Source organism: Camelus bactrianus, chromosome 13, assembly GCF_048773025.1.
Source record: "Camelus bactrianus isolate YW-2024 breed Bactrian camel chromosome 13, ASM4877302v1, whole genome shotgun sequence".
Lineage (NCBI taxonomy): Eukaryota > Metazoa > Chordata > Mammalia > Artiodactyla > Camelidae > Camelus > Camelus bactrianus.
The window spans coordinates 60,488,912-60,514,987 of NC_133551.1; the positions used below are offsets into that span (position 1 = coordinate 60,488,912).

Below are 26,076 nucleotides of genomic sequence, written 5' to 3' on the forward strand. Positions count from 1 at the left end.
TGGGTATTCAGTGAGGGACCTTTCGCCTGTCCTGCCCGGCAGGTCCTGGTCCCGGCTTCTCGCACCCTCATGTCAGCCCCGGCCCTGCCCGGCGGCCCGCGGAGGACAAGGTCAGGATGCGTGTGAAGCCCCAGGGCCTGGTGGTGACTTCCAGTGCCGTGTGCAGCTCTCCTGACTACCTCCGGGAGCCCAAGTACTACCCCGGCGGCCCCCCCACCCCCCGGCCCTTGCTTCCCGCCCGGCCCCCTGCCAGCCCACCCGACAAGGCCTTCGCCCACACCTTCTCCGACAACCCGCGCCCACCTCCACGCCGGGACCCCAGCACCCGGCGCCCACCAGTGCTTGCCAAGGCGGACGACCCGCTGCCCCCGAGGGCAGCCCGTCCTGTCTCACAGGCCCGGTGCCCCACACCCGTGGGAGACAGCAGCAGCTCCTGCCGTCGCTGGGACAACGGGCGGGTGAACCTGCGGCCAGTGGTCCAGCTGATTGACATCATGAAGGACCTGACACGGCTCTCCCAGGACCTGCAGCACAGCGGCGTGCACCTGGACTGTGGTGGGCTGCGGCTTAGCCGTCCGCCTGCCCCACCCCCTGGTGATCTTCAGTATAGCTTCTTCTCCTCACCCAGCCTGGCCAACAGCATTCGCAGCCCCGAGGAGCGGGCCACCCCCCATGCCAAGTCTGAGCGGCCCAGCCACCCTCTCTACGAGCCTGAACCTGAGCCTGAGTCACGGGACAGTCCCCAGCCTGGCCAAGGCCGTAGTCCCGGAGCCACGGCAGCGGCCACTGGTCTGCCACCAGAGCCCGAGCCAGATGGCCCTGATTACTCAGAACTCGCTGATGCTGACATCCTTAGTGAGCTGGCCTCCCTTACTTGCCCTGAGGCCCAGCTACTAGAGGCCCAGGCCCTCGAGCCACCATCACCTGAGCCAGAGCCTCAGCTCCTGGACCCCCAGCCCCGCTTCCTGGACCCGCAGGCACTAGAGCCGCTCGGGGAAGCTTTGGAGCTGCCGCCCTTGCAACCTCTTGCTGATCCTCTGGGGCTGCCGGGCCTGGCTCTACAGGCCCTGGATACCCTGCCCGACTCTCTGGAGTCGCAGCTGCTTGACCCTCAGGCACTTGACCCCCTGCCCAAGTTGCTTGACGTCCCCGGCCGCCGTCTGGAGCCCCAGCAGCCCCTGGGGCCCTGCCCACTTGCTGAGCCCTTATGCCTGGACTTGTGCTCACCCCATGGCCCTCCTGGGCCTGAGGGTCACCCCAAATACGCCTTGCGGCGCACTGATAGGCCAAAGATCCTGTGTCGCCGACGGAAAGCCGGACGGGGACGCAAGGCAGATGCCGGACCTGAGGGCCGCTTGCTGCCCCTGCCTATGCCCACCGGCCTGGCAGCTGCCCTGGCTGAACCACCACCACCACCGCCTCCACCACCTCCTGCCCTGCCAGGCCCAGGCCCAGTCCCAGAGCTGGAGCCCGAATCTTCCCAGACTCCAGTGGTCCCTACCCGCAAAGGCAAGTGCCGGGGCGTGCGGCGCATGGTGGTGAAGATGGCCAAGATCCCTGTGTCCCTGGGACGGCGGAACAAGACCACATACAAGGTGTCATCATTGAGCAGCAGCCTGAGCGTGGAGGGCAAGGAGCTGGGCCTGCGCGTGTCAGCAGAGCCCACCCCACTGCTGAAGATGAAGAACAATGGGCGGAACGTGGTGGTGGTCTTCCCGCCCGGTGAGATGCCCATCATTCTCAAGCGTAAGCGTGGCCGCCCTCCTAAGAACCTGCTGCTGGGGCCTGGCAAGCCCAAGGAGCCGGCAGTGGTGGCGGCCGAGGCAGCCACGGTGGCAGCGGCCACCATGGCCCTGCCAGAGGTGAAGAAGCGGCGGCGGCGAAAGCAGAAGCTGGCATCTCCCCAGCCATCCTATGCAGCAGACGCCAATGACAGCAAGGCTGAATATTCAGACGTCCTCGCCAAGCTGGCCTTCCTGAACCGCCAGAGCCAGTGCGCTGGGCGGTGCTCACCACCCCGCTGCTGGACACCCAGTGAGCCCGAGTCAGTGCACCAGGCGCCCGACACCCAGAGTATCTCCCACTTCCTGCATCGTGTGCAGGGCTTCCGACGGCGAGGTGGCAAAGCAGGTGGTTTCGGTGGCCGGGGTGGAGGCCATGCAGCCAAGGCAGCCCGATGCTCCTTCAGTGATTTCTTCGAGGGCATTGGCAAGAAAAAGAAGGTGGTAGCGGTGGCAGCTGCTGGGGTCGGAGGCCCGAGCCTCACTGAGTTGGGGCATCCACGCAAACGGGGCCGGGGGGAGGTAGACGCCATGACTGGGAAGCCCAAACGCAAGAGGCGGTCCCGGAAGAACGGGACTCTGTTCCCAGAGCAGGTGCCCAGTGGCCCAGGCTTTGGGGAAGCAGGCACTGAGTGGGCTGGGGATAAGGGTGGTGGCTGGGCCCCTCACCATGGGCACCCAGGTGGGCAGGCTGGCCGAAACTGTGGGTTCCAAGGGACTGAGGCCAGGGCCTTTGCCTCCACTGGACTAGAGAGTGGGGCTTCGGGCCGCAGCAGCTACTACAGCACGGCCGCACCTGCGGGCCAGACTGAGCTCAGCCAAGAGCGCCAAAACCTCTTCACCGGCTATTTTCGCTCACTGCTTGATTCGGATGATTCCTCCGACCTCTTGGACTTTGCCCTCTCAGCCTCTCGCCCCGAGTCCCGGAAGGCATCAGGCACCTACACAGGGCCCCCCACCAGCACCCTGCCTGCCCAGCGGGGCCTGGCCACCTTCCCCAGCCGGGGAGCCAAGGCCAGCTCAGTGGCGGTGGGCAGCAGTGGGGCTGGGGCGGACCCCCCCTTCCAGCCTGTACTGCCCACTCGCCAGACTTTCCCACCAGGCCGGGCAGCGAGCTATGGGATCACCCCAGCCACTTCAGACTGCCGGGCAGCCGAAACCTTCCCGAAGCTGGCTCCCCCGCCCTCCGCCGTGGCCCGCTCACCTACCACCCACCCGCCCGCCAACACCTACCCCCAACAGTACAGTGGCTATGGGGCTGGACAAAGTGTATTCGCCCCCGCTAAGCCCTTTACGGGCCAAGACTGCGCTAACAGCAAGGACTGCAGCTTTGCCTATGGCAGCGGCAACAGCCTACCTGCCTCACCCAGCAGCGCCCACAGCGCTGGCTATGCCCCACCGCCTACTGGTGGCCCCTGCCTGCCACCAAGCAAGGCCTCCTTCTTCAACAGCTCTGAGGGGGCCCCCTTCTCTGGTTCAGCCCCCACACCCCTGCGCTGTGACAGCCGGGCCAGCACTGTCTCGCCCGGCGGCTACATGGTGCCTAAGGGCACCACAGCCTCTGCCACCTCCGCTGCCTCTGCCGCCTCCTCGTCATCCTCCTCCTACCAGCCCTCGCCGGAGAACTGTCGGCAGTTTGCGGGGGCTTCTCAGTGGCCTTTCCGGCAGGGCTATGGAGGCCTGGACTGGGCCTCAGAGGCCTTCAGTCAGCTCTACAATCCCAGTTTTGACTGCCACGTCAGCGAGCCCAACGTGATCCTGGACATCTCCAACTACACGCCGCAGAAGGTGAAGCAGCAGACAGCCGTGTCCGAGACCTTCTCCGAGTCGTCCTCCGACAGCACCCAGTTCAATCAGCCCGTCGGCGGTGGTTTCCGGCGTGCCAACAGTGAGGCCTCAAGCAGCGAGGGCCAGTCGAGCCTGTCCAGCCTGGAGAAACTGATGATGGACTGGAATGAGGCATCATCTGCCCCTGGTTACAACTGGAACCAGAGCGTCCTCTTCCAGAGCAGCTCTAAGCCAGGCCGCGGACGGCGGAAGAAGGTGGACCTATTTGAGGCCTCACATCTGGGCTTCCCATCATCCGCCTCGGCCACTGCCTCGGGCTATCCGTCCAAACGGAGCACCGGGCCCCGGCAGCCACGAGGTGGACGGGGCGGAGGGGCCTGCTCAGCCAAGAAGGAACGGGGCGGCGCGGCGGCCAAAGCCAAATTCATCCCCAAGCCACAGCCGGTCAATCCACTGTTCCAGGACAGCCCAGACCTCGGCCTGGACTACTACAGCGGGGACAGCAGCATGTCACCACTGCCCTCACAGTCGAGGGCCTTCAGTGTGGGCGAGCGAGACCCCTGTGACTTCATGGGACCCTACTCCATGAACCCGTCCACGCCATCTGACGGCACCTTCGGCCAAGGCTTCCATTGCGACTCACCCAGCCTGGGTGCGCCTGAGTTGGATGGCAAGCATTTCCCGCCACTGGCCCACCCACCCACGGTGTTTGATGCTGGGCTGCAGAAGGCATACTCACCCACCTGCTCACCTACCCTGGGCTTTAAGGAAGAACTGCGGCCACCGCCCACAAAGCTGGCTGCCTGTGAGCCCCTTAAGCATGGGCTCCAGGGGGCCAGCCTGGGCCATGTGGCTGCAGCCCAGGCCCACCTAACCTGCCGGGACCTGCCACTGGGCCAGCCCCACTACGACTCCCCAAGCTGCAAGGGCACAGCGTATTGGTACCCGCCAGGCTCAGCTGCCCGCAGCCCACCCTATGAAGGCAAGGTGGGTTCAGGGCTGCTAGCTGACTTCCTGGGCAGGACGGAGGCCGCGTGCCTCAGTGCCCCACACCTGGCTAGCCCACCGGCCACACCTAAGGCCGACAAGGAGCCACTGGAGATGGCCCGGCCGCCTGGCCCACCCCGTGGCCCTGCTGCAGCCGCTGCTGGCTATGGCTGCCCACTCCTTAGTGACTTGACCCTGTCCCCCGTGCCGAGGGACTCGCTGCTGCCCCTGCAGGATACCGCCTACAGGTATCCAGGCTTTATGCCACAGGCGCATCCCGGCCTGGGTGGGGGCCCCAAGAGCGGCTTCCTGGGGCCCATGGCAGAACCTCACCCTGAGGACACATTCACCGTCACCTCCCTGTAGTGCCAACTGAAGTGCCAACTGGACCTCGAGGTTTTGTTCCTGGGTGAGTCTGGGGAGTTGGTGCAGTGGGCAGAGGGTTGAGGGTGGGGGTGAGAACATTAGAGCTTAGGCAGAGGGAGGAGGGTTAGCAATGAGCAGGAAGGATTTAAGGACAAGATTGGGGACCTGACAACAGGGAGCTGGGATTCAGGAAGGAGTCTGGCTTTAGATGCTGGAAACAGTCTTAGAGAAAAGATGGGTGCCTGGGTGGGGAACCCAGTGTGGGGCTTGGACATTCAGGGGGTCCTGTTATTGAAATGTCCTTGGACATTCAGGGGGTCCTGTTATCCCATAGACTGGATAGGGCCATCTAGTTTGGTTCATCAAGCGTTCATTTCCCTCATCCATGCTAGGTCCTGGGTAGGGACCACCTGAGTCCTAGGAAATACTCACCATCTGACCTCTTGCAAGGGGGGATGTTTGTGTCACTCCGCGTGAGATGAGCGAAGGAAGAAGCAGGCTGGATACTTATCTGCCAAGTCCCGTCCAAGACACTGACCCTGCCAGGGTTCCTCATTTCTCTGGGAGCTTCATTTAGTTCAAGATGCAGTCTGGCTAGAGCCAGGCTGAGGGTGAGGCCAGTATGTCCTTTTCTGATCTCCCAGGGTACCCCCAAGGCTATTTTTCAACATTTTTGGCCTGAGCCAGGCTCACAGTGGTCAGGGTTGTGGAAGGTAGGGATTCAGAAGTAGAGAAGAGGTAGTGGGATCCCAGATGTCTGGAAACCTGCCACCAATGGGTCTATGCCCTGGCAGGATGTTTCCTTCCTAGAAAATGCCTTTTTCTTCAGTCCCTTTCCTGAGGCCAAATGCTTTTCTAAGAATTCAGTTAAATAGTGTTAGGTATTTAGGTTTTGTTTTATCAGGTAGTGTGACCTTCTTTAGTATTCTTTGGATTTTGTGTTTAAGAAAAGGAAAATAGAGGAGAGGGTAGAGCACATGCTTAACGTACACAAGGTCCCGGGTTCAATCCCCAGTACCTCCTCTAAAACTCTACTAAAATGAGTAAACCTAATTACCTCCCCCCTAAAAAAAAAAAAGAAAAGGAAAGGAAAATAAAGAAGGGAAATGCCCCCAAAATGGTAAAAGGGGACAGGGTTGGAGGAATCATTTTCTTGATGAACAGACTATTCCAGAAATACAGCAGTAACTGGCCCATCAGAACTCAGTTTTGGAACAGACCTGTCACAAAATCGACCAAGACGTGATGGGTGGTGGTAGAGTGGGCTGGGGGCCTGTCCGAGCCCCTCACCCTCGACCTCTGCCACTACCACAGCCTCCTGGGAGTGTCTCTTCCTGGAGAGGGAATAGCAGGGCTCCTGGAAAGCCCCGTCCCTGCTCTGGGAAGGCCGTTTGAGGCCGCAGTGACTCAGGGTCCTGAAGTCATGTCAGCGGAAACTTATTACCCCCTCTCTGCCTGACCTCACCTCCCTTGGTGCCTGAAGGTGGCAAAGGGCAGCACGTGGGAGTCAGGAGGCCTGGGAAAGGACCACTCCCAAATTGGCCAACTTGCTACGTGCCCTTGACCAAGCTTTTGCCCCTCCTCCACCCCGCTGCCTCTGTTTCCCCATCTGTTCAAGGAGATTGACTTTGATAGTCTTGGGCTCTTGAAACTCTGCATGGGCCAGATTTTTCAGGGGAAGATGGGGGCAGCATATTTTTCCTCCTAATAAAGCCAGACCAAGCTTAAAATGGCCTTCCATTCCCCACGCACCTCACTGCAAGCAGCAGTCACAGATCTGAAGCAGGCCAGGGAGAAGCTGCTTAGGGTTTAAAATGTCAAACTCTTGATCCTTCTCACTGGAGGGGAGATGTCTCATGGATAATCCAGAAATGTGAAATAATCCAAAAACCTTTCCTCCCAGTCCCTGGGTGGGAAAATAAACGGGTGTGGGGGCTGGGTGTTTGGGCAGGTCATGGCTCAGTGAGACACATAATGGAACCACCCAGTGAGGCCTGAACGCAGGAGGAACTGGGATGCCATCCAGCCCCACATTCTGGCCCCACTCCCCACTCAGAGCTGGGAGCAGACAGCACTATCCTCAGACCGATGCATTCAGTTGTTCCAGAGACATCTGTCCAGCACCCACTGCATGCGGGGCACTGGGGACACCACAGTGAACACCACAAATGAGGTCCTGGTCCTCAGGGGACCTCCAGTTTAGAGGGAAAGACAGTAAACAGAATGACACAACGCACTTGGTAATTATTGCTGTAGGAAAGACCATGCAAGAGAAGAAAAACTAGGAGGCTGTGAGAGCCTGCAGCCGGCTGACTGGATGCTGAGGCTGGTGCCTGAAAGATGAGGGGGCGTCAGCCAAACAGGGAATGGGAAGAGCATTCTGGGCAGAGGGAACAGCAGTGGGTCAAGCCCTGAGGCAGGAAGCAGCTCAGCTTTGAGGAACTGACGGGGAGACAGTAACAGTGAGTGAGGGGGTGAGGCAGGTAGGGCCAGATCATGCAGGACACTGGAAGGAGTTTGAACTTTGTTCCAAGACAAATGGGGAACCATTGACGAGTTCTCAGCTGGAATACCATGGGTCACAGTGAAACAGGGCAAGTGTGGGAGCAGGGAGACCAGCTGCAGTAGCCCAGGAAAGCAGCGATGGTGGCTAGGACCATGGTGGTAGTAGGGCCGTCTGCCTCCCTTACCTAAGATGGCGCATACTCTCTCATCTAGGGCAACCCCTCAGTGCCAGGGACTGATTAGAATCGTGGGAGTGACGAAGAGTTGGGGATACAGGGAAGGAGAATGGTGAGGAAGAAGAGTTAATAGAGGGATTGTCACTGTCAATAGATGGTTTAAGCAGAGAGGACGTGACACACTCATTCACCAACAGGCAGTGAGCCCTTCTGACACTGGGCACAGGGGGAGCAGTCACTGAGCTCAGCCTCACATCTTGGGCCCTCTGTGTCTGTCCTGATGCCAGGCATGAGGAAGACAAAGCAGATGTAGCCCCTGTCCTTGGCGCCCCCATCCACCCTAGGAAGCTAAAACAAGCACACAAAGAACCTGAAACACCTGGTGGGAAGTGGCAGGGTGAAGCAAAGCCTGTGCACCAGGAAGGGACTGTGGGGTCAGAAGTCACCTCAATGCCACTTTGATGAGAAAAGGGACACATTTATGTTGAGCCTTTTGAGCAGTGCTTCCTCACTGACCCTTCACAGCAGCCTGGCAGGTAGGGGGGCCCCATCCCCGAATCAGAGAGTTGAGGAAACACTGCAGCCCTGAACCTTGCCCAGGGGATCTATTGTTAGTAAATGGTGGAGTCAGGATTTGAACCCATCCTTCTCCCACCACCATCCTCCCACCCCCGAGCCTGGATACTCTGCCTTACTGCTTCCCACTGCCCTGTGCCCCTGATTCCCCATCCACAAAATGACGGATTGGTTGATGCTCCCTACAACTCTTTCTGGGTCTGACATTTTAAATGGATTTTGAGGTTCTGTGAAAGAAGCTGCATCTGAGCTCGTCCTTGAAGAATAGGCAAGATTTGGACACCCAGAGATGGGTGAAGGGCATTCCAGGCAGAAGGAACTGTGGGTGGGGGCAGGTCACATCCCAGTATGAATGAGAAGAGGAGAGTCAGCTGAGCCAGAGTGGGGAATGTGAGACCTGACGGGTCTAGGGGCTGAGCTGGTGGGACAAAGAGGGAAGCGGACGGGGGATGGGGGGGTGCGTGGGCCTGGGCGACATCTCCTCTAGTCCCTTAGATGGAAAGCAGAGCCAGACAGACTGACTCCGCCCTGGGCCCTCATAGCTGAAGATCTGCCCTACTAGACCCTGGGGCCCGGTGGGAGGGTCAGAAGGCCCTCCAATGTGTTTGGGAATCTCAAGTCCCCCTCTCCTCCCTCTCCAGCCTGGACCTGAGGCCAAGAGAAATGTCACAGGTCCTCCAAGGTTACACTAGCTGGTGCCTGACTGGAGCAGGAAGCGGCTTCCAAGGCCACCATCCAGCCCGGGTCAGCAGGCATGCCCAGACCTGGGCCGGCCCCTGGCCGCTCTGGGCTTTGTCTCTCTGTGTCTTGAAACCTCAAAAGGTCACCTGATCTTGCCTCTGGCCCCGAGCGAGAGGCCCTCAAGTCAGGGGTCAGGCAGGCCTGCCCTGCCTCTTCTGGGCTCCTCTTCCCACTCTCTGGGGCTGTCCTTCCCCCAGTCCTCTCTCTTGCCTCTCGCACAACCGTTTTCAGACCAGGCCTTCTTGTTCTGAGCCCTCATTTCCTGGAAATATAATCTCTCCGTGAACATGCCTTCTCATGCTCCTCCTCTCCCATCTCCCCACATCCCTGTGGACCCGGAAGAACCCAAGGGAGCAAGGCCCTGAAACTGGAGGGTGGTGGCTAGGAGCATGCCTCAGGGTGCAGACAGGCCTCTCTGCAGAGCCTGGTTCCATCCCTTACCAGCTATGTGACCTGGTGAGTCACGTCACCTCACTACATCTCTGGTGAGAATTAAATGAGATTACCCATGAAGCATTTAGCCCATTCCCTGGCATGCAGTAAGCACGTAATCAGTGGTTGGTAGAGGGGTGGATGAAGTGCCTCCCCATGGTCTGTGTGAGTCACATACCTCTGACCCTTTCCTCCATGCTTAGGACTCGGTAGCCAGCCCTCCTTCACCTGCTCTCCCTACTTCCCTCCTAGGAAGGATCTTATATTCCAGTGTGGGTTTGGGGCCTTTGGCGGGAGGCTTTGAAATACCACCTACTTATTTGCATTAACAATGGGGCCGGCTCCTCCCCGGGGGGTCCAGAGACAAGGTAAGTCACAGGCCCCACCCCAAGGGACCTGAAGCCTAATGGGCAGCAGAACCCAGACTTCTAAATGACCCAGGTCAGCTCGAAACCCTGTCCACCCAGTTATCCACACCAGTTCTCTCTCTCAGTGCAGATAATCTGAAAAAAGATTTCCTTGTGAGTTTGTAATACATCATACTTTCTTCATAAAATCTCACAAACAGATTTGCCATCTTTGTCTTCATAACTGTTGCTGCCATAGTGGCCTCTGTTTGTGCTGGAGGGCAGGAGGAAGTAGGTTAATTCTGTGTTCAGCCCACACAAATGAGCCACCTGCCCCAGGCCAGGCATTGCTTCTGGTGCGAAGGGTACCACTGAACAAGACAAGCAGTGTCCTGCCCTCATGGAGTTTGCAGCCTTTAAACAGATGTTCATTAAAAGCCTCCATGTGGGCATCACTCCCCAGCAGGGTACTGAAATGGTCCCACCAGAAATACCAGGGACCACCCTCTTGAACTACGGGCAGGGCAGGCAGCAAGAGCTTCCTGAGGGGCAGGAGATGGATCTTGAAGAAATTTTTGAGACCCAGAAGCCGTAGCCCTAGCTCAGCCACCTGGGTCAGTGCAACTAGAGCCCACCAGGTCTCTGCCCCAACACCTGCCTCACTCCCTGAGCCCATCCCCCACATGTGGCCGCTGAAGTGCTTGCCCTTCACCCTTGGACACCTGGTGTCTGAAGCCCCCCTCAAAACATTTACTGGATGAATTGATTAAAACATATCTGCTCTTGTGACTCCATTGCTTAACACCTTTTGATAGTATCCTCCCATCTCCAGCCTCCTTGTCTACAAAATAAAGGCCCAGCTTCCTAGCCTGGTATTCTGAGTATTCAAGGCTTCAGCCCTGACCTCTTGCTTACACAGCCTCCCTTTCCCACTCTAGACTGTGGGATTGGGAGGGAGCTTTCCAGACCCTTTCCCCAGTGTGCCCTGTGCCTTTGCTTTCGCTGTTCCCTGGCCTGGGCCGCCCTTTCCTAGCCACCATCCATCTTCCACCTGTCAGCTCCTATCTTTCACTCAGACATTGCCTCCTCCAAGAAGCATTCCAGGATCCTTCCCAGGCGCAATTAATCTCCAGCCCTTTATGCGTCTGTGACAGCCCTTCCTGGGAATGTCTTCCTCACCACGCCATCAGCTCCTTTAGGCCGGTTACTCATCTCTGTGCACTGTTCCCATCTCCCTCCCCAGTGTCTCATCACGCCTGGGACATTTCAGGGTTCAGAGTTTTTTTTTTTAATCTTGAGTCAAAGAGGAGCATGTAGGCTAGGGAGAATTGTAAGGGGAAAGGTTAGGCATTGGGGAATGAGCATGAGATGATTTCTCTCAACCCCACTGTTAATCAGATGTGCTCCTGAAAATGGGGCAGGAAAGGGGTGTATAAATAAACTGGTTCCAACTCTCAGGATTAACTGGGCTTTTGAGTTCAAGTACAGCCCCTTCCAGTTTACAGAGGAAGAGGGACTCGCCCAAGGACACACAGCCAGCTGTCTAGGGAAGCATGGAAAGGTAGAGCCAGAAAGGTCCCTTGAGGATCACCGAGTTCCACTGTTCTTGCCCCTTCATCAGGCTCCATTCAGTCACATGCCCAGCGCATACCCACTGGTGACACCTGTCCTTGTATAGGCATCTCCCATCAGGAAGGTGGAGAGTGGGTGTTAGGGGGGCGTGTATAGTCTCCTCCCAGGACAGGTAAGCAGTGTGAGGCTCTGAGAGGTAGGAGATACACATGAGGTCACACAGCTTGGTGGGAAACCATGGATGTGAATCCCGTTTGGTCCTGCCAGCATCCCCCTCCTCTATGCCCAGCAGAGGGTAGGTAGGGGAAGACCTCCAAGGAGGGAACGACTGGCAGAGCTACAGTTTAAGAAACACCTCTGGTCACTGGTGGACAGATTTTGGAAAACTCTGGAGTGAAGAGGAGAGCTCCACACCCACACCCCACTGCCTACCCATCCCCAGTTGGAAGCTTCATCCCTCAGTGAACTCTAGGTCCACCCTACCTGAGGGTATCTCTATCTGTCAGGTGTGGTCTGGGCCTCAGGGAAGCAGTATCCTCTCCACATTTGAGGGATTCATGCCTGACTTTGCCTGAAAACGTCAGAGGCGTTGAATCAGCCTTTGGGCAGCTGTGGTTTGCCTCTGACCCCTTGTCTTTGATATGCAGTCTCAGTGCCTTAAGATCTCTCCCATTCTCTGTTCAGCCCCCTTAATTTATATAGAAACTGAAGCCCAGAGAGGGAAAGGACTTGCCCTAGGTCACACAGCAAATCAGTCTCTCAAATTCGCATGCACTCTTTGCCTTCTGCTCCACTGCCTTGTTTGATGTCAAAACCCCTTTCTGGAGGGCAGAGAATAGAAGGTGGGTTTAGACCTTAGCTCATGGCCTGGCAGTTAGTGGGTGTGAATACATATCTGCTGGTTGCTTGAACGAACACATGAACGTGTGTTCCTTTTGCGGGGGAGAACTTCTCTCTCTGAACAACCTGATTTATATGTGATCGCAGCGCTTTGAATCCCTGCTCAGCTATCCCTCGGTGCCCCCAGTGCCAGCCCCCACTGACAGACAGAGACCACTTAAAGCCCTGGCACCTCAGATGGTAAAACTGCTGGAGCGTGAGGACTCCATGGAATGTGGCTGCGTGGTCCTCCGTTACGGAGGCACTAAAAGGTTAAGTCTCATGCACAATGGCTGGTGTCCTGGGGCGCCAGGCGCATGCTGGCATTGGGGATAGGGAGGTACCACACACAGGTCTCTGCCCAGGAGGAGCTCAGAAGGGAATGACAAGTGCCCCCGTAGCTATGGTAACAGGGTGGTCTGAGGAGGCGTCCGGAGGTGTGCAAGACCTGAGCTGGACCTTGATTTGCTAATCGGACTTAGACCGTTTGTTGCTCTGTCATTCAGTTGGCTCACATTCCTGACCCCAGCATGTGCTGGGCGCCAAGCTCAATAGTGAGTTGAAGAGCCACAGTCCCTCCCAACAAAACTGGGTTAGGTGTCCCCCATTGTGCTCCCTGAGCCACCCCCTACCCCCATCCCAACCCTTCCAGGGCTTCTCTTGGCACACCCCCATCTCCCTGCATTGTGAATGCCTGGTTTGGTATCTGCTTTGCTTCCCCCACTGCTCTGTGAGCCCCTCAAGGGCAGGGACCAGATCTGTCTCCTTCTCTGCTTTGTCTCCAGTGCCCAGCGTGGGTTGCCTGGCCCAGCAGCATGGGTTCTGTTCTGTGGTGAGTTGAACCTGGTGAGGTCAGGGTTCTGCATGACCACAGTGTTCTGCCTTCTCCCCTTCTCAGGAACCTCTGGTTTTGATTCTCTCCCCATCCCCCACCCTCCACCATCCCCCAGATTCTGGCCAAGTCATGAAAGCTGGGAGGGCAGTGGGAGGAGGAAGGTGAGAGCGGTGGCTTAGCAAAGGGTGAGAAAGCCTCCCTGCTGCCTGGCCGCCAGCACCACGGGAATGGTTCTGGCAGGAGCTGCCTGCTGGGCTGAGATCACCATGGAGACCTGGCTTGGAGAGGGTCACTGGCAGTGGCTAAGGGCTGGAGGGGGCGGGGGCGACAGGGATTTGTGCAGAGGCTCCCAGCCTGCCCCAGGGCCCTTAGGGGGAGCCCAGGAGGCTGGGGTTCAGTACAATCCACTTGCTGAGTGGTTTGGAGCTGCCCATCCTAAATCTTCCCCTCACTTGTCACCTCAATACACTATGTCTGTCACCCCAACAGAGGTTCCTTAGCTTGGCAACTGTTCTTCAACTGCAATAAAGCTGTCCTACAGATAGATGCCCCCAGCCCTCCAGCTGAACCTGTCCCCCCAGATAAAATAATAGTCCTGCCCCCTAATGGATACCCTGTATACCACCCTAACTGGAGAACTGACATCCGACCCAACAGCACCCCCTGCCCCAAGCATACCTCTTACCCCTACAGCTAATATTCCATCCTCCCTTCACCAGCAGAAGACAGCTTAACAAAGATATAGCTCCTACCCACCCCTCATGCCTCTGTAAGCCACCTGGGCTGATGCACCAGGATGGGGTGCTGTCCCACCTCCCAGGAGCCCACCTGGCTCCCCTGGCCCTTGGAGGAGTCCTGGCAAGTCCAGCCTCAGGACAAAAGTCTTTCCCGGGGCTGATTGCCCAGCAGACAGCAGCCGAGGCTGAGCAGAATTTAAATGTGGCCCTGTTAGAAAGGGAAGCCAAGAAAGAGGACAAGAGAGGAAAGGCTTTCTGTGGCCGCCTGGTTCCTGCAAGGGTGGGAGAGGGCAGACAGGCTTGCTCAAGAGTCTCAGAAGGTGGTTTTAGCACCTCTATGCCTGCCCCTTAATTTTGGTGGGACGGTCAGTCACCAAGTGTAGGAGACATGAATTTCGGGGCTCTGAGAAGAGGACGGAACTCCAAAAGGCCAGGCTAATGACTGGAGGTCTTGAGACTAAGTGAGCCCATTCCTGTCCCAGTGAGCATCTTCCTGCTCACCCCAGCAAGACTGGGGGTCTGGGTAGGAAGTTAGGTCCCTAGAGCCTTGCAAACATAATTCAGACCATCTAGGGAAAAGGGGTACTTCAGATCTCTAGTGTCTGGTGATTGTAGGGACAGGCGAATTGGGAGTGTCTGAGCTTCAGGAAGGCAGGGGATGCAGCCAAACACAGATGGTATTGTGTTGGGCAATTTCTTTATTCAGACAGACTTCCTCATCACCTCACCTCTCTAAGGAACAGAATGGCATTGGTAGGGAATGGGGAGAGGGGTTGGATTTAGAAGAAATTAAAGCAGCAGTTCACACTTGTGCTGTGCTAAGGCCCTGTCTTCCCATTATGTCATTCCTCAGAACAGCCTCAGTAGGAGGAATTACTAAGCTCATTGTTGTATGAGGAAACCAAGGCTTGAAGAGCCTAGCTGGCTCAGGCCCCAAGAAAATAATGGCTAGTACTAATCAGTATCATTTATTACACATTTATGGACCAGGCTTGATCTGCCTTAAACTGCTGAATCTTCCCAACAAACTTACAGGATAGTGTTACCCCCCTTTTACAGATGAGTAAACTGATGCTCACAGAGAGAGATTCACCGACTTGCCTGAGGTCATAGAGCTATTAAATGGCTGTGTCTCAGTGTCTGTCCCTGCCACTGACTTCTGCCACTTCTCTTGTGTTTCTTTGCAGCTTTCAGAAAACCAACGCCAAGACCCCTCCCAGCGTCCACATTCGTCCTCTGGCAGGAGCGCCTGCCCCTCTGCCTCCCACCCCACCTCCCCTGCACCCCCTGCAGCCCCATCTCCCACCACCCCTCCCTGCCCACCTCCTCCACGCAGAAGCCGAAGGTGAGCCCTTTCTGCACAAAACCAGCAATTGTAAATACTTTTTAAAAATGTACAAAACTTAAAAACAAAACACAGTTTTAGAAAAAGACAAAAAAAAAGAGAGAGAGAGAGAGAGAGAGCGTGTGCAAGAGGTTGCGAGCGGGGCCCCGAGGTGTCCAGAGCCCCTGCAAGTATGCACTGAGAAATTTATCTACAGGTCGTTTGACAAAAATGAACAATATCCTATTTATTGTATATACTGTTTTATTATAAATCGTGGATTGTATATTGCATTCTGTAAACCTGCTGTGGTCCCGTGGTGTGCAAATTCGCATGGTGGGGGGTGGGAGATGAACCTCTTGCGGGAGCTTTTTTTTTTTTTTTTTTTTTTTTTTTTCTTTCTTATTTTTCACTCTTTTGGGTTTTCTCTTCTGTTGTTGTTGTTGTTTTCTGTTGGCAGGACACACCCAAAGATCCAAGTTTGTATTAAAAAGAAATGAAAAAAAGCAAAAAAAAAAAAAAAAACAACAAAAAAAAAAACCCACCTTGTGTCTTGTGAAAGGGGGTGAGTGAGGGCGGACAGAGCAGAAGGGGCCTGATGGCGAGGGGGGTTCGTCATCAGCCACTGGTTCCCCGAAAGAGTTGAGGTACCAATGTATGTTGCCTCCCACGGAATTCTCCCTTCTGCCTGAGGTCTGAGTCACCTTTGCATCTGGGCCCCTCCCTTTACACCACAGGCCCTGGGTCTCCCCTGTCTCTGGGCTGCCCAGGCTTATCCCCTGGGGTTTCCTGGCCTCTGGTCCATGCATTCTGTCCCAGGTCCAAGGAGTCTGCCTTTTAGAGCTTCATTTTGCCCTAGGTCCTGGGTCTCTCCTGATTCTGAGACCCCTATTCTCCCCAGGTCCTAGGTTTCCTCTCACTGAGGAACCCCCATTATGAATCAGGTCTGGGCCTCCCCTGCTTTTAGACCCTCTCCTCACTCCATCCTCGGACCTAAGGTCTCTGACTCCAGCCCCTTCATTTGTCCTGTGTTCCCCCAGCCTTCAGGCCCACAGTTCTACTCTGGTTCAGAGATACCTGTCTTTGAGACATTCATTCCATCCTAAGCCCAAGAACCCTTGTGGGACACCCCCTTACCCACAAGAAATGGAGTATCAGCTGTTAGTGTGTCTCCATTCACCTCAGGCCTGGGTCTCCTCTGTCTCCAAGCCCCCCTCCTTTTTGCCCCAACACACATGCATCTACCTGTGCAAACTCCAGGATTTGATTAGGTCAATAACCCCAATATTTCTGCCTTCCCTTACCTTTCCACCCTGAACCCCAAGTGCCAGGTCTGTATTTCTTCCCAGCTTTTGTAAAGGAAAAAGAAAACTCCCTAATCCTGTGCCTATTTCTGGTAGATAGACCTGAAAGGGCCGAACTGACTCCCACCCCCTGACCTTGGGGAGCTCTTGGCTGCCCTTGACCAAATAATGTCCACTTTGGGCTGCCTGGTCCTTAGCAAGTCTATGTTCCCATAGACTAGTTTATGTTAAAGCTCTGTGGAACAGGACTTCTCTGTGTCTCTCCCTGCTGAAGCTCAAGAAGGCCCCAGGGGACAGCTCCACGTGGCCTGCCCTCTCTGACCCAACCAGCAAGGCCCGGGCCTTGGGAGAGTCAGAGGAACCCACAGTCTGAGGAGGAGTGAGACCTCCACCTTCTGGGCACCCCATCTGAGAGAGGATGCTCATGGGTTCAGACAAAGCAAGGTAACATCCCTAAAACTGCAGCCTCTGTGCTGGGTGTGAAGTTTCAGCCTCCCACAGCCCTCTTTGTGCAGCCCCAAGACTCAGATGAAGACGATTCCTCACTCCTGCATGGTGAGGGCAGAGGCATTAACACTGCACTCAAGGTGTAGTCCAGGATGGTGCTGGGAGTCAGGGTGGGGAGCAGTAAGATGTGGTGAGGGTTTTCTGGAGGCCAAGACCAGGGTACTAGGCAGAAGAATGAGGGAGCTCCCAGAAGAGGAAAGAGCTTATGCACAGGCCTGGAGGTGAGAGAGCATGGCGGGGGTGGAAGCCACACAGGGATCTGTTTGGAGTAGACACTATGTGGGTTTGGGAGGTCAACCTGAGGCAGTGGGGAGGCTGGTTGGAAGGGGTGAGTGGTACCAAAGGAACCAGTAAGGGAGGCCAAGGGAAGCTCATTTTCAGCTGGGAGTAAATGAGTATGTTTAGCGGCTTCTGAAGAAGCGGAAGACACTTGGGGGAGCTGTCCAGGTGGGGTGGGCTGGGCAGAGGGGGGCTGGGCAGAGGGTGGGGCCTGGTAAGGGGGGCTGAGGGCTGCGGGGGGTACACAGTGAGGGAAGGGGACAGTGAGGAGCTTGTTCAGTAGAAGGGGCTCTACAAGATGGGGAGGAAAGACAGTGAAGGGTTGTGTGCCCAAGAATTGGGGTGGGGGAGGGGAGACCCAGGAAGGAAATGGGAGCCTAGGGAGGTGATGACAGCTCAGCACAGAGCTCTGTAACTTGAAGAGGGCTTTGTTGGAGGCCCGGGGATTCACTGCAAAGTGAAGGGCACCAGGAGAATGATGGAATCCAGAGAAGGCCTTCTGGTTTACTGGCTGGGAGGGAGGCTTGGTCAGAATGGGGACTCTTTGAGAGGTTAAGGGAAGGCCTCTGGGGAGAACGGAGCTCAGGAAGGGGTGTGGTCTCAGCCTAGAGCTCTGAAGCTTACAGGACACGAAGGGCTGAGGTGTATTTTGGAGAGCAGACTCGGGAGATCTGCCGGGTCCAAGGGCCCAGCCTTTGGGATGGAAGGTTTTCTGGGCTCTCGGGGAAGGGCAGCAGAGACTCTGCCCAGGTGGGTGGACCAGGGATGGGGGTCACCCTGTTTTGATCTGTTGTTTTCAGAAATTGGGGCCTTAACAGCCTTAGTCCCACACCTGATCCCAGAACACATCAAGGTAAAGTGGCTCCTAGATATTTGGGTTTTGCCACCATTTATTAAACACTTCCCTGAGGTGCTTATTCCTCAAGATGATCCTTGAGGTAGAGAGAAACATTCATCTCACTTACAGATGAGAGGACAGATTCAGCGACAAGGAGTAGTGACCTGTCCAAGATCACACAGGAGGTGGCAGAAGTAGGTTGGCCCAGAACCCGGCTCCAAGCCCTTACTTTTTCATAACAATTCAAAGGAGAGAAAAAAACCTCGCTGACAAAATTCATCCAAAAATTAATCCATCCTAGGGAGGGAGGCAGGGTATAGCTCAAGTGATAAGAGTACATGCTTAGCATACACAAGGTCCTGGGTTCAATCCCCAGTACCTCCTCTAAAAGTAAATAAATAAGTAAACCTAATTCACACACACACAAAGAAATAAAAATTAATCCATCCTATAATAAAAAACTTTAATGATAGAAATAAGAATAGGAAATAATTATATAACACTTTCCATGTACTAAATACATATATACAAAATAATTCCATCCCCACAACAATACCATGAGGCTTTATTGTAATAATTATTATCCTTGCAGGCAACTCAAGTGCAGAGGGGTAATTTACAAAGACCACTCAAAGAGTAAATAGTGACACCAGGATTGAAACCCAAGCAACTTCCATCAGGAGTCTGTTTCATTATCCTGTTCAAAATGAAAACCCAGTCTATCCCCATCCCTGGTAATAATCCTTGGGTCAATATTTTCAAGTCCATTTATCTAGATCCGTGGTTCTCAACCTAGATATTTTATTGGTCTGGGTGGGGCCTGGGCATCAGGATTTTTAAAAGCTCCCCAGGTGGTTCTAATGTGCAGCCAAAGTTGAGAACCTCTAATCTAGCTGTTGTGCTGAGTGTTTGCACATGAGCAGCAGCCACCCACATGCACACACCTATATTTAATGTCTTGTCCTAGATGTGCAAAAGAAACCTTGTGTGTACCCTGTGCCATCCATCAGTGTTTTTCACTGAGTGGCTGGCTACAAGTTAACATGGGTTCTCTCAGTGACTGTTAGAGACACTGTGTAAACACATTCCTTCAAGCACCTATGAGATTCCAGGCACTGTCCCAGGCACCTGGGGATACAACAGTGAACAAGACAAATGAGGTCCCTGCCTTTGTGTGTATAAGGAATTGACAAATTTGGTCTTACGTCTTTCCCTGTGGGTGGCAGGGGTTGGGAACCCCTCAGGGGCTGCTGAGGGGTGAATGACTGGCTAGGAGAGCTTAGGAAGGTGAGACTTGATAGTTGGCTGTGTGCATGGTGAATCTTCCAGCCCCGTGTGCAGATGTGTTTGAGAGAGGGAGATCCAGGGCATGCTTCCAGGTTTCAGTGAGTCTGGCATGTGTATAAAGGTGTGTATGATGTGGGCCAGTGAAAATATGGACAGTGTGTGTATGTGTGTGCGTGTGTGGAGGAGGAGGTGATGGGGGAGGGCTGTGTGCAAAGGAGGAACCAGCCCAGAACAGCATATAGATGGTGGCATGTGCACATGCATGCGCGCGTGCGTGCGTGCGCGCACACACACTCACATACACAGAGCCAGCTGCTTCAAGGAGGAGGCTGAGTTCTAGTCCCAGGGCACAAACTTCCAGGGCCAAGGGAATTCCGATTTGGGTATGTGGAGGAGGCACAGCTGGGGCTGAAAACTCTAGAGTGGGAGCAAGGGAAGGAGAAAGAGGGAGGGAGGCCAGAGAGCCACATCCTTGATCTCTGGTCTGTTTTGGCAGTTCCAGACTTGGTGCTCTGCATCTCTGTGTGACTCTGGGTCTCCCTCTCTCTAATGTCCGGATCTTGGCATCTCTGTTTCTCTCTTCTGGATCTTGGGCTCTAAGGCTGATCATATGACTCTAGGTCACCACCACTCCAGCCTACTTGACTCTCTGTGTCCCCCTCCAAGTCTATCTCTGCCTCCATGTCTGCCTCTGTCTGCATGTCCTTCCTTGTCCTTGCCAGGTGGGAGGAGGGGGCCCAGTGCTCAGGGAGCAGGTGTCGGCTCACTCAGGCAGCAGGGAGTGAAGCTGAGGAGGGCACAGAGCCAGCAGCCCCTGGACACACAGCCACACTCCAGGACACGTACTCAGGGTGCTCACAGGAAAGCACAATGACATACATGGAGAGATGGGTTCTTGGGGACATTCACAGGACATACACACAGGTACACAATTCAACACACAGCTGCAACCCCAAACACACAAGGATTCCTGACACCGAGGGTCACATGCAACTACCAAAGGAATCACACACACAGACAAATACTTATCCAGGCACATACACATACACAGTCACAGGCATACCCGGAGCATTTTTCCAGAGGGAAACCCAGGGCCATGGGCACACACATCGACACAAACATACACACACCTTCAGGGACATACAGACACACAGGCACAAAGATAGCAGACACAATCACACACTCGAACACAGATATACAAAGGCACAGGCACACTCAGTTACACCATGGCAGTCACACTCCGAGTCAGTACATTCAGGAATAAGGAGGCAAATGAGCACAGGCAAACACCCTCAAGGACAATCAGAGACAGGGGCACAACAGGCACGCTGGGGACACACCCAGGCACAGGCAGAACATCCTCAGGTACACCCCCCCCGGGGGGGGCTCACTCTGGAGCACCTGGGGACACGCCCACAGGAGGCGGGAGCGGGAGTCGGGGGTGGGCGGCCCAGCGCACCTGGTGCCCACGGCTCGCCCGCAGGCGCCCCGAGTGTGCGTGCCCGTGCGTGCGTGCGCGCCGCCACCTGTGGGAGGAAAGGTGCGCGCTGTGCCCGGGGCTGCCCGGCCGGCGCGGCGCGGGGGGAGCGGTTGCCATGGCGAGCAGAGCAGGGCCGCATACTAATGGAGCGGCCACGGGCGCTGCCCCCTGCCCGCCTTGCTCCCTCCTCCCACGCCTTCCTCCTCAGGCTCCTCCCGGATCGCCCCGGCCAGCGACTCGGCCCACGCACCCCACTCACAGGGCCAGAGCCCCCCGCCAGGGACCTGGGGCAGTCGGGAGGCCCGGGGCTGCGGGACCCCCAGAGGTGGCCTAGGCCGGGTGAAAGCCGGCGGCGCGGGATGATGGCCTGGGGGGATTCGGGCGCTGCCTGGCCTGGACGCGGGCACCAACTGGGCTCGGTAGCTGGGAGCTCAGGTGCTGCCTTGGAAATGAGGGTAGTTATCCTGGGAGCCAAATAAAGGGGAACTTAACCCTTTTATTGTTAGAGGGCCCTCCAGCTAGTCTTCCCCAGGCCTGGCTGAGGAGGGGGAGGGACTTGACCAATCGCTAATACAGTCTACGCCACTCACTCTCCATCTGCTTCCAGCATCTCTCCAGTTCTGGCTTGACGTGTGGGGTTGGGAGACCATCAGTTATCATCACGCCAGTTCTGCCCTAGTCTGACTGGTGAGGTGGGGGTTTGGAGGAGTGTGCTGAAGACTGAGGGGAGGGTGCAGTGGCACTGGAAGGGTTACATCTTCCTATACCTTGATCCCAGTCCCAGAGCCCCCTTTTAAGCAGCCTTGACCCCTTACCCTCTCAGCCCCACTGTTTTAATTGGCTCAGAGGGGCGTGGTGGTATCCTGGGGTCGGGGGAGACAGCAGAGGATTTGCAGGTAGAGGCAGTGGGAGGGGGAGTCTAAGAGGGGGGAGCCAGGCAGTTGCCTAGCAACCCCACAGCTGTCTGTTGACCTAGAAGAAGCTGCGCTGTCTTGACACAGCTGGTGTTTACATGTAACCGAGGCTCTGGCTTACCGCTTGCTTGGAGGAAAGCTGAGGCAGTGCCCTGGTGGCAGCCTGGCCCTGGCCCCCGGCTGTGGTGGGCTCTGTGCCTGCCTGCCTGCCCTCTGCTTCAGCTCCCACCTCGAGTCCAACGGGAGAGAGAGTGGGAGGGCAGATCTCAGAGCTGGAGGCTTTGGGGCTGGAGAAAGTTGATGTACACACATACACACACACACACACACACACACACACACACACACAACCTGAGGCCTTCAACACAGAAATGGTGGGAGACTAAGACAGGGCTGGGGGGCAGGGGTGCCCAGTTTGTGCACAGATTTCAACTCACACAGACAACTCCAACACTCACTGGGACACATGGACACACAGACCCACAAAATCAAACTGACACAGGCACACACACAGGCACAGAGATGCCCGTTGACATAATGACATCCAGGCAGACACACACAAACACACAGAAATGCAGTAATCAAGCAATTGAAACCCCAACATGCAGACACACCCACAGACCTCTTGATACAGGGGACAAAAAGGCATTGACCATCTGATAGAAACACACACTCCAACAGGCTGACACACTGAAACCCCCACGTGGTAACACCAGCAGCTCTTACACTAGCACAATTCATTCCAACTAGAGTTTGTAGGTCTGCATGATGAAAGGAGGAAACCCAGACTCACATATGGAGTTACCCACATGCACACAGAGAAACACAAAACTCCCCAAATTTTTATTGATTGCCCACAATGCTCAAGGCAGGCAGTTGCTGACACCACTGACATAAGCAAAGACACACCCAGGAGCCCAATATGTGAAGAGACACAGGTCCCTGAAGGACCACGGGCCCTGACATGTCCCACCCGCACCCACACAAATACCCGTAGCACAAACACATGCCGGCCTAGGGTGTGGGCAGAGCTGAGACTCCTCCCTGCCCACAAGCCCTGAGTAGCAGCAGATGTGCCTTGGAGTCAGAGGGCCCTAGTGGCCCCAGGACCAGCTCCAAATGAACTCATACAGCCTGGCCTACACTCCTGACCCTCAGTGCTAGGGAAGAAACACCACCAGCTCTTTCCCTGGGAGCCCTCGCACTGAGAGGAAAGGTACAGCTCATCCCCAGGAGCCCCCGATCTGAAGCTCTGTCCTCCCAAGTGCCTTCCTGGACTGCCAGAGGAGGCCCTATCCTGCCCAGATGACCCCTGGTCTGATGGAGGCCATATCTCCCTCCCAGTCAGTTCTGGACACCATAGGCAGACACATACACACACATACCAGCATGTGGCCGCTCCTGGGGGGTCCTGGAGGGCTTCCTGACAGAGGTGAGCCTGGGGCCTGGTCTTGGAGCCCAAGAGGAAGGGGGGAGGGTGTGTGCTGAGGAGGGCCTCCTTATCTTACCCCACACTCCGCCCCTCACCCAGCAGTTCCTCCTCCCTCCAGGGCCCAAGGGGCCTGCTGGGGCCCCACAGCCCCATCAGCCCAAGCAGTGAGCGGGAGGAGGAGAGCGGATATTTTTAGCTTCTCTGCCACTGACATTTCGCAGCAGGCGACCTGGGGTGAAGCTGAGTGAGTGCTGAAGGCTGGGAGAAGCCGACAGCGCCTTCCCACCCCCCTGCACATGCACACACAACTGTGCACGCACACAGCTACATCCCCCAATACTCCCAGTGCTCACCTAAGGGTCACAGCTTCAGGCGTACAGTTAAGCGCGGTGGATTTAGACACACACACACGCATCTGTGCACACTCTTGGTTCATGTGCCATTTATACCCGAAACCTCACACCCCTGGACACACAATGTATCCATTCACACACAGATACATGCACACACAGTCCAGACATGTAACACACTTCCCACACCTAGCCAAGCAGACATGGACTCCATCATTCATTCAAGAAATATGATTCAGTGTCTACTGTGTGTTGGGCACAGTTCCAAACACTAAGGGTTTGGTGAGCAAAATAGACAAAAATTCCAGCCCTCATAGAGTTTACATTCTGGTAGGGAAAGTTTGCCCATGAACAAAAAAATAAATAAACCAAGTATTGCTTCAAGAACCACACATTTAACCCAATCCACCAAAATATACAACCGCACATGTGAACAGCTCCCTGACATTCACTGCCCCACAAATACACACATCTGCACATACCAGAGTCAAGACTCAGACAACTCCACTATGTACCTCAAAACAATCACATATGTGTACAAAGCTGCACACATATGCAGTTCTACATATAAATACTTATGCAATTCAAACACATGAGTCACACACACAGATCCAGCCCCCCACACACACTGTGCATAGCTATATAGTTTACTTACCTGCATATATGGAATACAGCCTTCACAACAGCGTATAGTGCACACAACCCCACCACACACACACACACACACTCACACACATAGGCACACAACTATTCCCTCAGGGTAAAATTTCTCTCCCTGAGTATCACAGACACACACTTTCCCACAATCCTTCCCCCACCCAGTGAAGCCCAAGCCTGTTTGCCATACGTTCACAGGTGTACACACAGAGTCCTGTCACACTCACAACTTCACATACACACCCAACTCCCATGCTCCAAAGAGGCCACACACCCTAAATCAATTCATACTCAGGTTCACGCCCACACCACCCCGCAGCTCTTTTCTCACAAGGTGAATGTGGTCACCTCTGACCACACATGCAGCCAGAATGCTGCTGCCCCCAGGGTTTGGGGGTTGAGTCCAGGCCTTAGAGAAATCCTGGAGTCCCCATCCCAGCGAGGGGCAGGACTCCCTCTGAGCTCAAGTTCACCCCTGGTGCCCAGGCTAGAGGTGGAGCCGAAGGAGAGTCTCTGCTTCTCAGATCCGCCCCCATCCCCTCCCGGCTTTGCTCTCCTCCCCTCCTCCCTCTCTTCTTGAGTTCCTTTCCTTCCATTTCTCCATCTCCCCATCCCACCCCCACCTCCCCAGTAGCCCTTGGCCCAGAACCAAACTCTCTTCTTCTCTCCCAGGTTCTTCTGCCCTTGAGTGTGTTGGAGCCCTTGTGATATACAGACTAACAAGCAGACAGACATCACTTGGGACCAAAAAAAAGAAAAAAGCAAGAGGTCCTTGTCATATCCTGAAGAAGTGGGAGGGGGACGGGATAGGAAAAGACTGGCCAGCGTGCACTGCAGACCCAGCTAGGGGAAGAAGAAGCCCTGGGTTCTAGTCCTAACTCTGCTGTGGTACCCTTGACCAGGTGCTGCCCCTCTCTAGGTCTCTCTTTTGCTTCTAACAAAGAGAGAGTTGCAGTTCGTGATGTCTGAGGCAATGAGATTCTCAAAGACACTGCAGCAGTTGTATAAACAGGGAGGGAGTTTGATTAGAGTAATAAGAGCCCCCTCCTCAGAGGCTTTCCCCCTGCCTCCTCCCCCTCCCAGGCCTGAGCTCTAGTCAGGATTAAAGCACCAGAGGCCAACAGCACCCCCTGCCCCCAACACATATAAACACACGTGCTTCCCCAAGCCTTAGCTATGTCTTCTGCCCTCTCTGGACCTTAGGCGTCCAGGCTTGTGTATTTAGGGGCTCACATTCAGTCTCTGTGCTGGTGAGACAGTCTCTGTGTGCACTGTCTGTCTGTCTGTCCGGCTGCCAGCAGCCTTCAGGCGCCAGGAGGGGAGGCAGCAGTTGGGGCGGTGGGGGCGGGGAAGGAGGTAGCGTTGACAAGTTCCAATGTCTGGCTTTCCCTCCTGGAAACCCCGAGCTGGGGCTGGCCCCCCCTTCCCTTCCTGTCTCTCTCGCTCAAGCACGTCCCTTCTAAGAGCCCCTCTCTGCAGACACCCCCAGTGGAACCAAGCCCAGATTTGCTGCCAAGAAGGCCGACATTTCTTAGACTTGCCACGTTAAAGGGGCCTGCACAGGCACGCACTCAAATCCCCCCTCCATGTCCTCCTCCTGTGCACATTCAGACGACCCAAACACACAAAGACACGGGTGGACATAGCGGCCACCTGTGCACACAGGAGGTAGCACATGGAGCGCATCTGACCCCAGGCTCACAGACAAGTACAAACACAGCCATGTCCTCCCCCACAATCCTCGACTTCCTACACTCAGCTTATCACAGACTCAGAAGCACGCAGTTTCCAGCACACGATGCTCACAGACACGCACAAACACAGTCACACACAGGGCCTTGCCGAGCAGAGAAACAAGTGCAAACCCTTAGCATATTGTTTTCCTGCCCAGCACAGCCACCACCATCACCACCATGACTGCTGCCCTGTGTGGATGCAAGCCCAGGAACACAACCCCGCCTGTTGTCTGTACACACAGCCAA

General features: G+C 55.5%; 1 protein-coding gene across 6 annotated transcripts in view; it reads left to right on the forward strand.

Moving 5' to 3' along the window:
- The window catches only part of LOC105063440 (transcription factor Gibbin), a 63,690-nt gene extending 48,342 nt beyond the window's left edge, over positions 1 to 15,348 (forward strand). For all 6 annotated transcript variants that reach the window (XM_074377063.1, XM_074377064.1, XM_074377061.1 and 3 more), the window contains 2 exons: positions 43 to 4,965; positions 14,910 to 15,348. In XM_074377063.1, the coding sequence (XP_074233164.1) occupies positions 117 to 4,922 (4,806 nt within the window). In that variant the 5' untranslated portion in view covers positions 43 to 116 and the 3' untranslated portion in view covers positions 4,923 to 4,965; positions 14,910 to 15,348. The remainder of the gene's footprint in view (positions 1 to 42; positions 4,966 to 14,909) is intronic.
- The last annotated feature ends 10,728 nt before the right edge of the window (positions 15,349 to 26,076 follow it).